Below are 12500 nucleotides of genomic sequence, written 5' to 3'. Positions count from 1 at the left end.
TCTCTATACTCTTTCTCCGTAATTTTTTTTTCTTCGTTCTATTCCTTTCGCTTTTTTTCTTCTTCCCTTATTCCTCTCCCGGATTTCGCTTTTCTCTTTTCCTCTTCTGCTTCTGTGGTACGTCTCTTCTTATGGTTTGTCTTGCTCTCACTCTTTTCCTCTTTCTCTCTCTCTTTCTCTTTTTCTCTCTCTTTCTCTCTCTCTTTTTCTCTCTCTCTCTTTCTCTTTCTCTCTCTCTTTCTCTCTCTTTCTCTTTCTCTCTCTCTCTCTCTCTCTCTCTCTCTCTCTCTCTCTCTCTCTCTCTCTCTCTCTCTCTCTCTCTCTCTCTCTCTCTCTCTCTCTCTCTCTCTCTCTCTCTCTCTCTCTCTCTCTCTCTCTCTCTCTCTCTCTCTCTCTCTCTCTCTCTCTCTCTCTCTCTCTTTCCCTTCCTCCCCAATCATCGTATATGTCCTCGTCTTTCATGATTTCGTTACTTCCATTACGTTTGGCATTTGTTATCGCTTGCCCTCGATCTGATATCGCCATCTTCTTCTCCTCCACTTCTATCGCCTCTCTTTTATCACGTTTCTTTGGGCCCATTTTTACCCTTCCCACTTCCCCATTTATCCTCTGATATATTTTCCCCCTTCTCGTCGCGTTCCTTTGCCCACTTTCTTTCTCTTTCTTTTTTTTTCTTTTTTTTTTTTTGATTCTCGTTTCTTCTTCTTTGTTTCCTTCTTCTCCTTCTTCTCGTCTTCGTCTTCGTCTTCAACCCTCTTTTGCCACATCACCTCGATCCCTATCCGGCCTTCCCCTTCCCCTTCCATTCCTGACTACCCCCCTCCCCCTTCCACTCCTGACTCCCCCCTCCCTCTTACCCCAACATCCCCTACCTGCCCCCTCCCCTATCACCCCACACCACCCCATTCCCCCCCTCTCCTCCACCCACCCACCCCCACACCCATCCCCACCCCCTACACCCTCCTATCACCTACCCCCCCCCGCCACCCCACCCCCCTATCACCCCCCTCCACCCCTCTCCCTCTTCTGCCCCCACACCCAAACCCACCCAACCCCACCCCCTCACAAAGAAGAAGCCTAACCCCGTGTATTTCGCACCGCAGGCGGGGACGACGTGCAGCAGCTGTGCGAAGCCGGCGAAGAGGAGTTCCTTGAGATCATGGCCCTGGTGGGCATGGCCTCGAAGCCCCTGCACGTGCGGAGATTGCAGAAGGCGTTGCAGGAGTGGGTCTCCAATCCAGGTAAGTCGCTGACTGATTGCATTGATTGCGCTCTGACTGATTGCGCGCGTGTGTAGGTAGTTTTGTTTTTTTGGTTTTGTTTTGGTTTTGGTTTTGGTTTTGAGGTGTCACGTGATTCACGGATGTTGATTGAGTTACGTGACTCATGGATGTTGACTATTGAGTCGAGTCGAGTCTCTGAGTCTCTATCGAGTCGTCGACGAGGGAGGGAAAGAGGGACTCGAACTGCCGATGGATAGGTTGGATTGATAGTTTTTTTGTTTTATATATATATATATATATATATGAGGGAAGAGTGGGAGATAGGAGTGGGTAGATTATGATTCGGATATTGGGTTTAGGAATTGGATATATAAACAGGTGAGAAAAGACCGGAATCGGATGACTATGGAAGTGCGTGATATGCTGTCTTTCTATCAGAAGATGGGGGGAGGGGAGGGGCGGTGACAGATGCGAAAGGAGAACGTTGTAGAATTACACTGGGGGATTACAGGAAGGTTATGTTTTTTTTCAGCGGTAAATGTACACAAGCGCGCGCAAACACACATACACACACACACACACACACACACATATATATATATATGCATATATATACATACATATATATATACATATATATATACATACATATATATATATATATATATATATATATAAATATATATATATATTTATATATATATATATTTATATATGTATATATATAGATAAATAAATAAATAATATATATATATATAATATATATAATATATATATACATATATAATAAATATATAAATATATAATATATATATAATACATAAATATATATATATATATATATATATATATATATATATATATATATATATACATACACACACACCACACACACACACACACACACACACACACACTCATATATAATATATATATATATATATATATAATATATATATTAATATATATATATATATATATATATATATTATATATATATAATATATATATATATATATATATATATATATATATATATATACATGTACATATACATATATATATACATATACATATATATTGCAATACTCGAACTATTGCAAACCCATTCCGGGATGCGAGTAACCAGGCTGCCCACGTCGCAGCGCCCTCAACCCCCTCATCTCCGGCGGTGTGGGCGCGGGATGCGTTCTCTCATCCCGGGGGCGGCGTCTTCCCCCGACGGGCCGCCCAGGAGGCATCGCTCGCTGTTGCTCGATTGCAACTCTTGTTTTGAGCTTTTGGCCGAATCTTGGTTCCAGTGGGAGGCTTTCCAGGCCCCCTTGGTAGACTGAAAGAAATAAAGCAAGAAAATAGGATTGTTTAAGATGTAGATCATTGAAAGGATGTTCGTCTATATATATTAGTTTAGGTATAAGTTGAATCTATCAGCCAAATTATGATATTGTTGCGTTATATTTATTTATTTATTTATTATTATTATTTTTTTTTTTTTACATCGCTTGTTATTTATAATCCGACAAATTAAGTCCTTCCTTGTACCTAGGAATGCTCTTGTTATTTTTGTTCGTCGCCATATCCTTCTTTCGGTCATCTTCCCACTTTCGTTGCTCTTCATTTTCTTGCGTCTTAGGATCGCCGCCGACGTGGCAGCTGCCCAGTGTGTGCCCGCCCACTTGCCTGTGTGCTCTCCACTTACCCCCCCTTTTAGGGTTTTCCTTTCTTGGATTAACTCCGCTTGCATTTTGCTTGCAGTCTCCTCGATCCTTTCCTTGGATTAAAACTATCCCGAGTCATATGGGGTTACAAAGATGGACGTTTAATCAAGTTTATTTTCTTGGCTATGGTAAATAGCGGAGGGCAGGGGGCGTTGGAGGTGGGGGGGAGGGGGGAGGGGGGAGGTGGGTGGCTGGGGGAGGTGCTGCTGTTGTGGTTTAATCGAGAGATTTAAACTAGTTTATTAGTTGTTAACTTGCCGTAAGAAATGTTGTTTGTTCGTATACCTTCCTTATTTTTTTCCCCTCTCTCTCTCTCTTTCTTTCTTTCTCTCTCTCTCTCTCTCTCTCTCTCTCTCTCTCTCTCTCTCTCTCTCTCTCTCTCTCTCTCTCTCTCTCTCTCTCTCTCTCTCTCTCTCTCTCTCTCTCTCTCTCTTTCTTTCTCTCTCTCTCTCTCTCCCTATCTATCTCTCTCTATATATCTATCTATCTATCTATGTATCTTTCTCTCTCTCCCACTCCTTCCCCACTTTCTGCCTTTACTATCGTCTCATCTCATATATATCTTAGGAAGGTCATTGCATATGCAAGCTCCAAGAAAACAACAGCGAGCAAAAAATATCTACTACAATAAATAAAACGGTTGTTACTAAGCGCCCTCTCGCGTGGTCGGGGCTGAACACACACCTTCAGGTGGAAGTGCGTTCGTCCAGAAGCCAGTGCGCGTCTGTGAGATGTCTCCACCCTCACCCTTCTCCCTTCTCAGTTCTCCCTTCCCCCTTCTCCCTTCTCTCTTTTCTATCTTTCCCCCTTCTCTTGCCTTCCTTCTGCTTTTTCTTTCCTTTTTTTTTTTTTTTTTTTCTTCGCCCGATTTTCTGATCCCCTTCTCCCTCATTCCCTTCTTCTCCATTATGCTCCGTCTCCTCCACTTCTCTTCCTTATCCCTTCTAACCCTTCTTTCCTTCCCTTCCTTCATTCCTCGCCTTCCCCTGGAACTCTGTATCTCCCGCCTCCTTCTTCCCTTCCTTTCCCTGCCTCCTTCCCCTCCCCCCCCTCCCCCCCTCTTTCCAGCTCCCACGTGCGCAGGCGTCAAGCCACTCAACGGCGTGCGCGTGTGCGTGTTGTGTGCGTTGCACGTTGCATAGCTTCTTCTTCATTCCCTTCCTAGAATTGCGGGTTCGGCAAGAGAGAGAGAGAGAGAGAGAGAGAGAGAGAGAGAGAGAGAGAGAGAGAGAGAGAGAGAGAGAGAGAGAGAGAGAGAGAGAGAGAGAGAGAGAAGCAGAAAGGAGGGCGAGAGGGGGATGTGGAGTAGGAGGGGGGGGGGGAGAGGGGGAGGGGGGGGGGGGGGGGGGGGGGGGGGAGGGGGGGGAGGGGGGGGGGAGAGAGAGAGAGAGGGAGAGAGAGAGAGAGAGAGAGAGAGAGAGAGAGAGAGAGAGAGAGAGAGAGAGAGAGAGGGAGAGAGAAAGAGAAAAGTTGCGTAAGATGAAACAATATGGCAAATAAAATTCCTAACGTATTTTCATCAGTAAATCCAGTCCGGCAGATTAATAAAAATTATTTGATTCTTTATAACGATGCGGAAACATAAAAATAATTGACCAGGGAGGAGAAGGCTAGAGCGCAAGGGTGGATAGGAGAGGGAGGGAGGGAAGGAGGGAGGGAGGGAGGGAAGGAGGAAGGTAGGAGGAAGGGAGGGAGGGAGGGAGGGAGGGAGGAAAGGAAGGAGGAAGGTAGGAGGAAGATAGGGAGGAAGGAGGAAGAGAGGGAGGAAGGAGGGGAGTAGGGAAGGAGGGAAGGAGAGGAGTAGGGAAGGAGGGGAGTAGGGAAGGAGGGAAGGAGGGACGTACGAAGTGAGGAAGAGGGTAAGAATGGAGACGGGTAGGGAAGGAGTATGAGAAGAATGGAAAGAGAGAGAGAGAGAGAGAGAGAGAGAGTGTGTGTAGGGAGAGAGAAAACAAGCAATGAGAGGAAGAAATCAAAGAAAAATAAGAGCGAAGGAAATAAAGGAGTAGAATAATGGAAAGAAAATGAAGACGAAAAGAGGGAAAGAGTCAGAGTTAGCAGGAAATGGGGAGAGAGGGGAACGGGAAGGAAAGAAAGGAAAAAAGTAAATACGGAAAGAAGGGGAGAAACGGAGAAGAGAGAGAGACTAAGGAAGGGGATAGAGGAGAAGCCCGGAGTCATAGATAAGTTGTGGGCGAAGGGAAGGAGAGAGAGAGAGGGAGAGAGAGAGAGAGAGAGAGAGAGAGAGAGAGAGAGAGAGAGAGAGAGAGAGAGAGAGAGAGAGAGAGAGAGACGGGGGGGGGGAGCAAGAGAGGGGATTAATTGATGGAGAAAGAAAGAAGAGGAGAAGAAGTGGATGTCTGTAGGAGGTCTCAGGAAAGTGAAGAACGGAGAAAGGAGAAAGGAAAATGAAGGAATGTGCAGAAAGAGGAAGAAAGGGAATAACTTGAAGGTAGAAGCGACGATGAGGAAAACTGACATGAGAGTGAGAAAGAGAGAGAAAGCGAGAGAGTGAGGAGGGAAGGAGGGAGGGAAGGGTAGAGGGGTAGGAGGGAAGGTAGGGGGATGGATGGAGGGAGGGAGGGAAGGAGGAAGGGAGGGAGAGACACAGAGAGAGAGAGAGAGAGAGTGAGAGAGAGAGAGAGAGAGAGAGAGAGAGAGAGAGAGAGAGAGAGAGAGAGAGAGAGAGAGAGAGAGAGAGAGAGAGAGAGAGATTCGCCCTGCCCCCTTCGCTCTACTTGCCTTTATCTTTATCGGAGGGTTTTTCTTACCCACCTCTTTCTCTGTCCATCATTCTTTACGCTCCTTTCCTTGCATTCATTCTCTTTCTCTTCCTCTCTCTCTCTCTCTCTCTCTCTCTCTCTCTCTCTCTCTCTCTCTCTCTCTCTCCCTCTCTCTCTCTCTCTTTCTCTCTCTCACTCTCTCTCCTCCCTTCTCTCTCTCTCTCACATCTCTTCCCTCCTCTCCTCCTCCCATCTCCTCCTCTCCCTCACATCCCGGTCTCCCTCCTCCCTTTATCCCTCCCTACCCCTTCCTCCCTATCATCTCCTCTCTTCCCTCTCTCTCTCTCCTCGTTGCTTCATCTCTCTCTCACCCTCCCTCCCTCCCTCCATCTCCTGATCCTCCCTCCCCTCCCTCCCCTCTCGTCTCTCTCCCTCCTCCCTTACACTCTTCTCCTCTTCCCATCGCACTCTCGCTCTCTCCTCTCTCTCTCTCACTCATCCTCCCCATCTCCCTCCCTCCCACTCTCCCCCCCTCCCCTCTCCTCCCTCCCTCCCCTCTCCTCTGTCCCTCCCCTTCCCCACCTCCTCCTACTTCCCCTCCTCTCGATCCTCCCTACACACCCACCATCCTCTACACACACCTCCAACCAGCTCACTCTCCTCCACTCCCAGAACGCCACTTCCCACACTCACCTCACCGGTCACCCCCGATCCTCTCCCTCCACAACTCTCTCTCCTCACCTCTCCCTCTCTCTCTCTCTCCTCTCCTCTCTCTCTCTCTCTTCTCCTCTCTCCAAACCTCTCCTCCCTTCTCTACTATCTCTTCAACCCCCCTCGCCTCTACCATGCTCTCACTCTCTCCCCTTCTCTCCTCACCCTCCCTCTCACTCCCTCCCTCACCCCTTTGCTACTTCCCCTCTACTTCGCCCTTCTCATCCCCCTCCATCCATCCACCCTCCTCCCCCTCTCTTCTCCTACACTCTCTGCCTCCCCTCTCATTCGGTCTTCCCCCCACCATTCTCCCTCCTCCCCTTCACCTCACTCTCTCCACTTCTCCACACATCCTCTCTCCTCCTCCTCCACCAGCCCCCGCTCTCCTACTCTACCACTCCTCCATTCTCTTCCACCACCACTCCCTCACACAACTCTCACTCCTCAATCCCTCTCTCCAGTCTCCACACACTCACCACCTCTCCTAGACAACAATCACTCGCCCATCCACCTCCACCTCTCCCTCAATCACTCCCTCTCTCACACCCCTCAACACAGCACCCGACTCACCCCATTCCCCCCCCAACTCGCCCTCCTAACCGCACCTCACCTCACCCCTCCTCTCCTCCCTCGCAACTCACCCTCACCTCGTCTCGACTCACTCCAACACCCCCCCACTCACCCATCCACGCACTCACTCATCCCCCTCCTCCTCTCAACCTCTCTCTTTCCCTACTTCGCTCTCAGACGAATGCCGTTTCGCATTGTCTCCTACGACGGAATAGTGCAACAAAATGCATTATCCTTTCTTTCTGAATGTCTCGATCGGGAAAAAAAACAACAACTCGCCGTGCAATCGTGCAATGCAACACGGATAGATTTCTCATTCAGCGTGTTATTTATATGTCATGATGAGTCAGTTTTCGGAGGGTGTAAAATGTTCTTGAGTGGAATGCAGGATGTTCAAATTACTCCACGAAGGATAGCGCACATGTAAATATATGAATATTGATATGTACACTATACAGGAAGTATTAGTTATCGTTAGGAGCCTTTTTTTTTTTTTTGGACGGATGTCGGGATGTAGTTCGGTTATTATTTATTTTAAATGATTTTTTTGCGCACACACGAAGAAGGGAAAAAAGAGAGAGAGAGAGAGAGAGAGAGAGAGAGAGAGAGAAGAGAGAGAGAGAGAGAGAGGGAGGGAGAGAAAGAGAAAGAGAAAGAGAAAGAGAAAGAGTCAAGGGACGTTTTAGAGAGGAGGGGGGAGAGAAGAGAGAGAGAGAGAGTAGAGCTATAGCTGCGCTCTCTCTTTCGGTCTGCACTGCTCCCTCCTCCCATTCTCCCATCTCCAGAGAGAGAGAGAGAGAAAGAGAAAAGAGAAATGTAGAAAGAGAAATGAGAAAGGTTGTGTTTTTTGTTTTTGGTGGGTTTTTTTTTTTGGTGTGTTATATTTTTTGTTTTTTTTTAGTTGTGTTAATCGATTGAATAGAGAGAGAGAGAATAAGAAACGAGAAAGAGTAGAGAGAAAAGAGAGAGAGAAAGAGAGAGAGAGAGAGAAAGAGAGAGAGAGAGAGAGAGAGAGAGAGAGAGAGAGAGAGAAAGAGAGAGAGAGAGAGAGAGAGAGAGAGAACCACACGTAAACAAAGAGTGAATGCAGCCATATGCAGACGCAGAGAGGAAGAGGGGGAGAAAGAGAGAGAGAGGGGCGGTCACTTGGAGAGCCTTCCCGCACACAAGCAGAGTGGGAGAGACGGAGACTGAGAGAGGGAGGGAGGGAATGAGAGAGAGAGAGAGAGAGTGAGTGGGTGAGAGATAGAGACCAAAAGAGAGAGAGAGAGAGAGAGAGAGAGAGAGAGTGAGTGGGTGAGAGATAGAGACCAAAAGAGGGAAAGAGAGAGAGAGAGAGAGAGAGTGAGTGGGTGAGAGATAGAGACCAAAAGAGAGAGAGAGAGAGAGAGAGAGAGAGTGAGTGAGTGGGTGAGAGATAGAGACCAAAAGAGAGAGAGAGAAAGAGAGAGCGAGAGAGAGAGAGAGAGAGAGAGAGAGAGAGAGTCTCTCTCGCTGCGCTCTTCTCTCGCTCGTCTCCTCGTTGTAGTTGTGCCCCTCTGTTTGTCTCGTTACCCCTCTTGAGCCGTGGACACGCGGTAACAGAGAGCAGGATTCTTGCTCAGGGGGCGCATCACCAGCCGACACCCGAGTGAGAGCTGACAACGTAGATATTGGGGAGGGAGTACATAAAATTCATGCCCGAAAAACGCATCACAAAAACACATTAAAAGAGGCAGGGAAGGGAGCCGGGTCGAAAAAATAAACTGACCATTAGCAAATGAAAAAAAGAGAAGATGAAAAGTCATGAGAATAGCCGAGAGAGGGAGTAATTGGGCCAGGGAGGAATAAATAGAGTGAGTGGGAAGGAGGGTAAAAATAACTATAAATAAAGGGCTATTAAAAGATGCAAGAGGGGAGCCAAGCTGAAAAGCAAAAAATGGACACGACTGCATGGATTATTAAGTACAGTGAATGCAACCGCTGTTCCAATGGAGTCCAAAATGCAGTCAAAAAATGGCTCTTGGGGGGGAGACTGATAAAATTGGGGACTTCTTTCACCGTCGGTAAATTGAATGCAGCTTTGTTCACATACCGTAAAGCGGCGAGTGGAATGGAGTGTTTAACGGAACCGTTTTTGAACAGTTGTAACTGACTGGGATTTCAAGTGCATTTTAATTTAGACTGATTTCCTTTGAAACTTTCTTGTGTTTTCAAGAATCGTTTCCTGGGGAGCTGCGTCTTGTATCCTACTTTTGGCGCGCGCGGGAAAAAGCCTTGTTTTACGGCGGCGGCGCGAGGCTCGACTACGTCCAGATTTCAAGACTCTTTGCGCTCCTGAGGGCTTTTTCTTTTTCTCTTTTTCTTTTTTCTTTCTTATTTCTTTTTTTTTCCCTTCTTTTCTTTTTATCAACGGGATAGAAGAAGAAGAAGTAGTAATAGAAGAAGAAGAAGAAGAAGAAGATGAAGAAGAAGAAGAAGAAGAAGAAGAAGAAGAAGAAGTAGAAGAAGAAGAAGAAGTAGAAGAAGAAGAAGAAGAAGAAGGAGGAGGAGGAGGAAGAGGAGGAGGAAAGAAGAAGGGGCACATATACAAAGAAATAGGTTTAATCATAAAGAATTACGTGATGTTCTCCAGCGGATGATGTGGCTATTGTGTTCCCGTCGTATGAAGATTGCCTTTCATTCTTGCTTGCTACGGGGGCGCGAGATGAGGAATAGCCATTTGTCACTTAATATAGTAGAGTTACCGTCTTGATTAGCCCTCCCTCTCCCCCCCTCTCCTCCTCTCCCCCTCCACCTTCTTTAGCCCTACCTCCCCCCTTCTCCTCCTCTCTCCCTCTCCCCCTCTCCCCCCATCTCCTCCTCTCCCCCTCCACCTTCTTTAGCCCTACCTCCCCCCCCCCTCTCCTCCTCTCTCCTCCACCCTCTCCTCCCCATTTTCTTCTTTTCTCTTTCCCTTCGTTGCATTTTCTCGATTTATCGCCTGCTCTCTGCTGCATTCGGCGCAGCTGCGGGGAAGCCCTTTGCCGGACAACGCAGCGTCCGTCTTTTCAGTGAGCATTGTTTGTAGGCTCTCTCGCTTTATTCTGTGCTCCCCCTCTTCCCTTACCTCCTGCTCCTCCTCCTCCCTCCCGCCCCCCTCCGCCCGTCCCCCGTCCCTCCGCCCGTCCCGTCCCCCGTCCCTCCGCCCGTCCCGTCCCCCCCTTTCTTGAAATTTTATCATTCCGCGTTTCTCTCCCTGGCTTTATCATCATCATCCCTGCTTCTCCGCAGTTTGAGCAGCATTGTGTTTCCGAATGTTTCTTCAATCCTCTAGAAGGCGGTCCAGATGTTAATCGGGCGCAATAAACTCCCCTTAATCCAACACAGTGTATGAAGGTCCTGGCTCCTTTCTCTCTCTCTCTCTCTCTCTCTCTCTCGATTTCCCTCTCTGTCTGTCTGTCTCTCTCTCTCTCTCTTTCTCTCTCTCTCTCTCTCTCTGTCTCTCTCTCTCACTCTTTCCCTCATCTGTCGCTCTCCTCTCTCTCCTCTCTCGCTTCCTATCTCTGTAACTGTCCGTTTCCTCTCTCTCTCTCTCTCCCCCCTCTCTCCTCTCTCTCTCTCCTTCTTTCTCTCGCTCTCTTCACTCTCTCTCTCTCCTCTCTCTTTCTCACTCCTCCTTCTCTTCCTCTCTCTCTCTCATCTCTTTCCTCTCTGCTCTCTCTCACTCCTCTCCTCTCTCTCTAACTCTCTCATTCTCTCTCTCTCTCTCTCTCTCTCTCTCTCTCTCTCTCTCTCTCTCTCTCTCTCTCTCTCTCCCTCTCTCTCTCTCTCTCTCTCTCTCTCTCTCTCTCTCTCTCTCTCTCTCTCTTCCTCTCTCTCTCAATCTCTCCATCCTTTCTGAACGCTGCAAACGCACCTTCGTATAGCAATGTTGTAAATTCTTGAGCTATGAGTTGGCAGCAATGAGAAGGAAAAGAAAAAAGAAAAGAAAGGAGAAGAGAAAAAAACAGAAATGAAAAAAGCGAGAAGCAAACATCGCGCTTACCGTTATACTAATATCAGAAACTAGAGCAAAGTCGCGAACTATTCATTTCCTTGCCTGGATTTCACTAGAGGAAAGGAGGGAGGGAGAGAGAGAGAGAGAGTGAGAGAGAGAGAGAGAGAGAGAGAGAGAGAGAGGGGGGGGGAGAGAGAGAGTGAGAGGGACAGAGAGAGAGAGCGGGGGCGGGGGGCAGACAGAGACAGAGAGAGAGAGAGAAAGGAAGAAAGAGAGAGAAAGAAAGAGAAAGAGAGAGGGACAGACAGAGACAGATACAGAGAGAGAGAGAAAAAAAGAGAGAGAGAGAGAGAGAGAAAGGAAGAAAGAGAGAGAGAGAGAGACAGAGGGACTGACAGAGAGAGGGACAGACAGAGACAGAGGGAGAGCAAGAGCGAGAGAGAGTGAGAGAGAGAGAGAGAGAGAGAGAGAGAGAGAGAGAGAGAGAGAGAGAGAGAGAAGAGAGAGAGAGGGGGGGAGAGAGAGAGAGAGAGAGAGAGAGAGAGAGAGAGAGAGAGAGAGAGAGAGAGAGAGAGAGTGAGAGAGAGAGAGAGAGTAAGAGAGAGAGAGAGAGAGAAACGTGAGAGAGAGAGTGAGAGAGAGAGAGAAAGAAACGTGAGAGAGAGGTGGTGAGAGAGAGTGAGAGAGAGAGAGAGAGAGAGTAAGAGAGAGAGAAACGTGAGAGAGAGAGAGAGAGAGAGAGAGAGTAAGAGAGAGAAACGTGAGAGAGAGGTGGTGAGAGAGGAGCCCCATGCATATCACTTTCACCCACAAAAATAATCACCAAGAGTTGTAGTAACGGCCTTTGGAATTATAGCACCTCTTTACTTTAGCGTTTTTCTTCTCTTTCTCCTCCTTCTTCTTCTTCTTCTCTTTCTCCTCCTCCTCCTTCTTCTCTCTGCTCCTCTTCAGATCAACGATTTTCGATTAATCCTTTTCGATGTCGATGGCTTTTCTGTTATAAGTTCGTCCCTAAAAGATGGTGTTTTTTAGGATTAAAGTTATATTACATTATAAGAAGTGTAGAGTGTCATACGGTGTTTGTGTGTTTGAATTTCATCACGTGTGTGTGTGTATGTGTGTGTGTGTGTGTGTGTTGGGGGGGGGGGGGTGGGGGGGGGGGGGGGGGGGGGGGTGGGGGGGGGGGGGGGGGGGGGGGGGGGGGGGGGGGGGGGGGGGGGGGGGGGGGGGGGTGTGTGTGTGTGTGTGTGCAAATGGTTTTCTGGCTATTTATGTGCACATTTAGATGCGTACATGTTGGTGCGTCTGCGTGAGTGTGTGTGTATGTGCTTGTGTGTACGTGTGTGTACGTGTGTGTGTATGTGTATGTGTACGTGTGATAACGCGAGTTTTTACACCTCAAATTGAAACATATAGATAGAAACCATAAATGATCTCGTTCCCCTTAATTAGGTATGCGAAGATCGTATTCCATTACCCAGGGCGCGAACTATGAACATATCCCGTCACATTATGTTAGGTTATACTAGCAATATTTTCTATAAAATTATGGGATCCAGTATCATCCCACACACACCCCCTCCTTCCCTCCCTCCCT

The 12500-nt window shown here is 47.6% G+C and overlaps 1 protein-coding gene across 1 annotated transcript in view; it reads left to right on the top strand.

Annotated features, from left to right (window-relative positions):
- Positions 1-12500, top strand: part of nab (NGFI-A-binding protein homolog) — a 362254-nt gene that overhangs the window by 242918 nt on the left and 106836 nt on the right. Inside the window, exon 5 of the mRNA XM_086542106.1 lies at positions 1104-1241. Coding sequence (XP_086398232.1) covers positions 1104-1241 — 138 coding nt within the window. The remainder of the gene's footprint in view (positions 1-1103; positions 1242-12500) is intronic.

The sequence above is a fragment of the Penaeus japonicus genome, unplaced genomic scaffold, assembly GCF_977035675.1.
Source record: "Penaeus japonicus unplaced genomic scaffold, GWHDUDI00000001_assembly GWHDUDI00000011, whole genome shotgun sequence".
NCBI lineage: Eukaryota > Metazoa > Arthropoda > Malacostraca > Decapoda > Penaeidae > Penaeus > Penaeus japonicus.
This window is presented reverse-complemented; position numbering and strand designations above follow the sequence as displayed.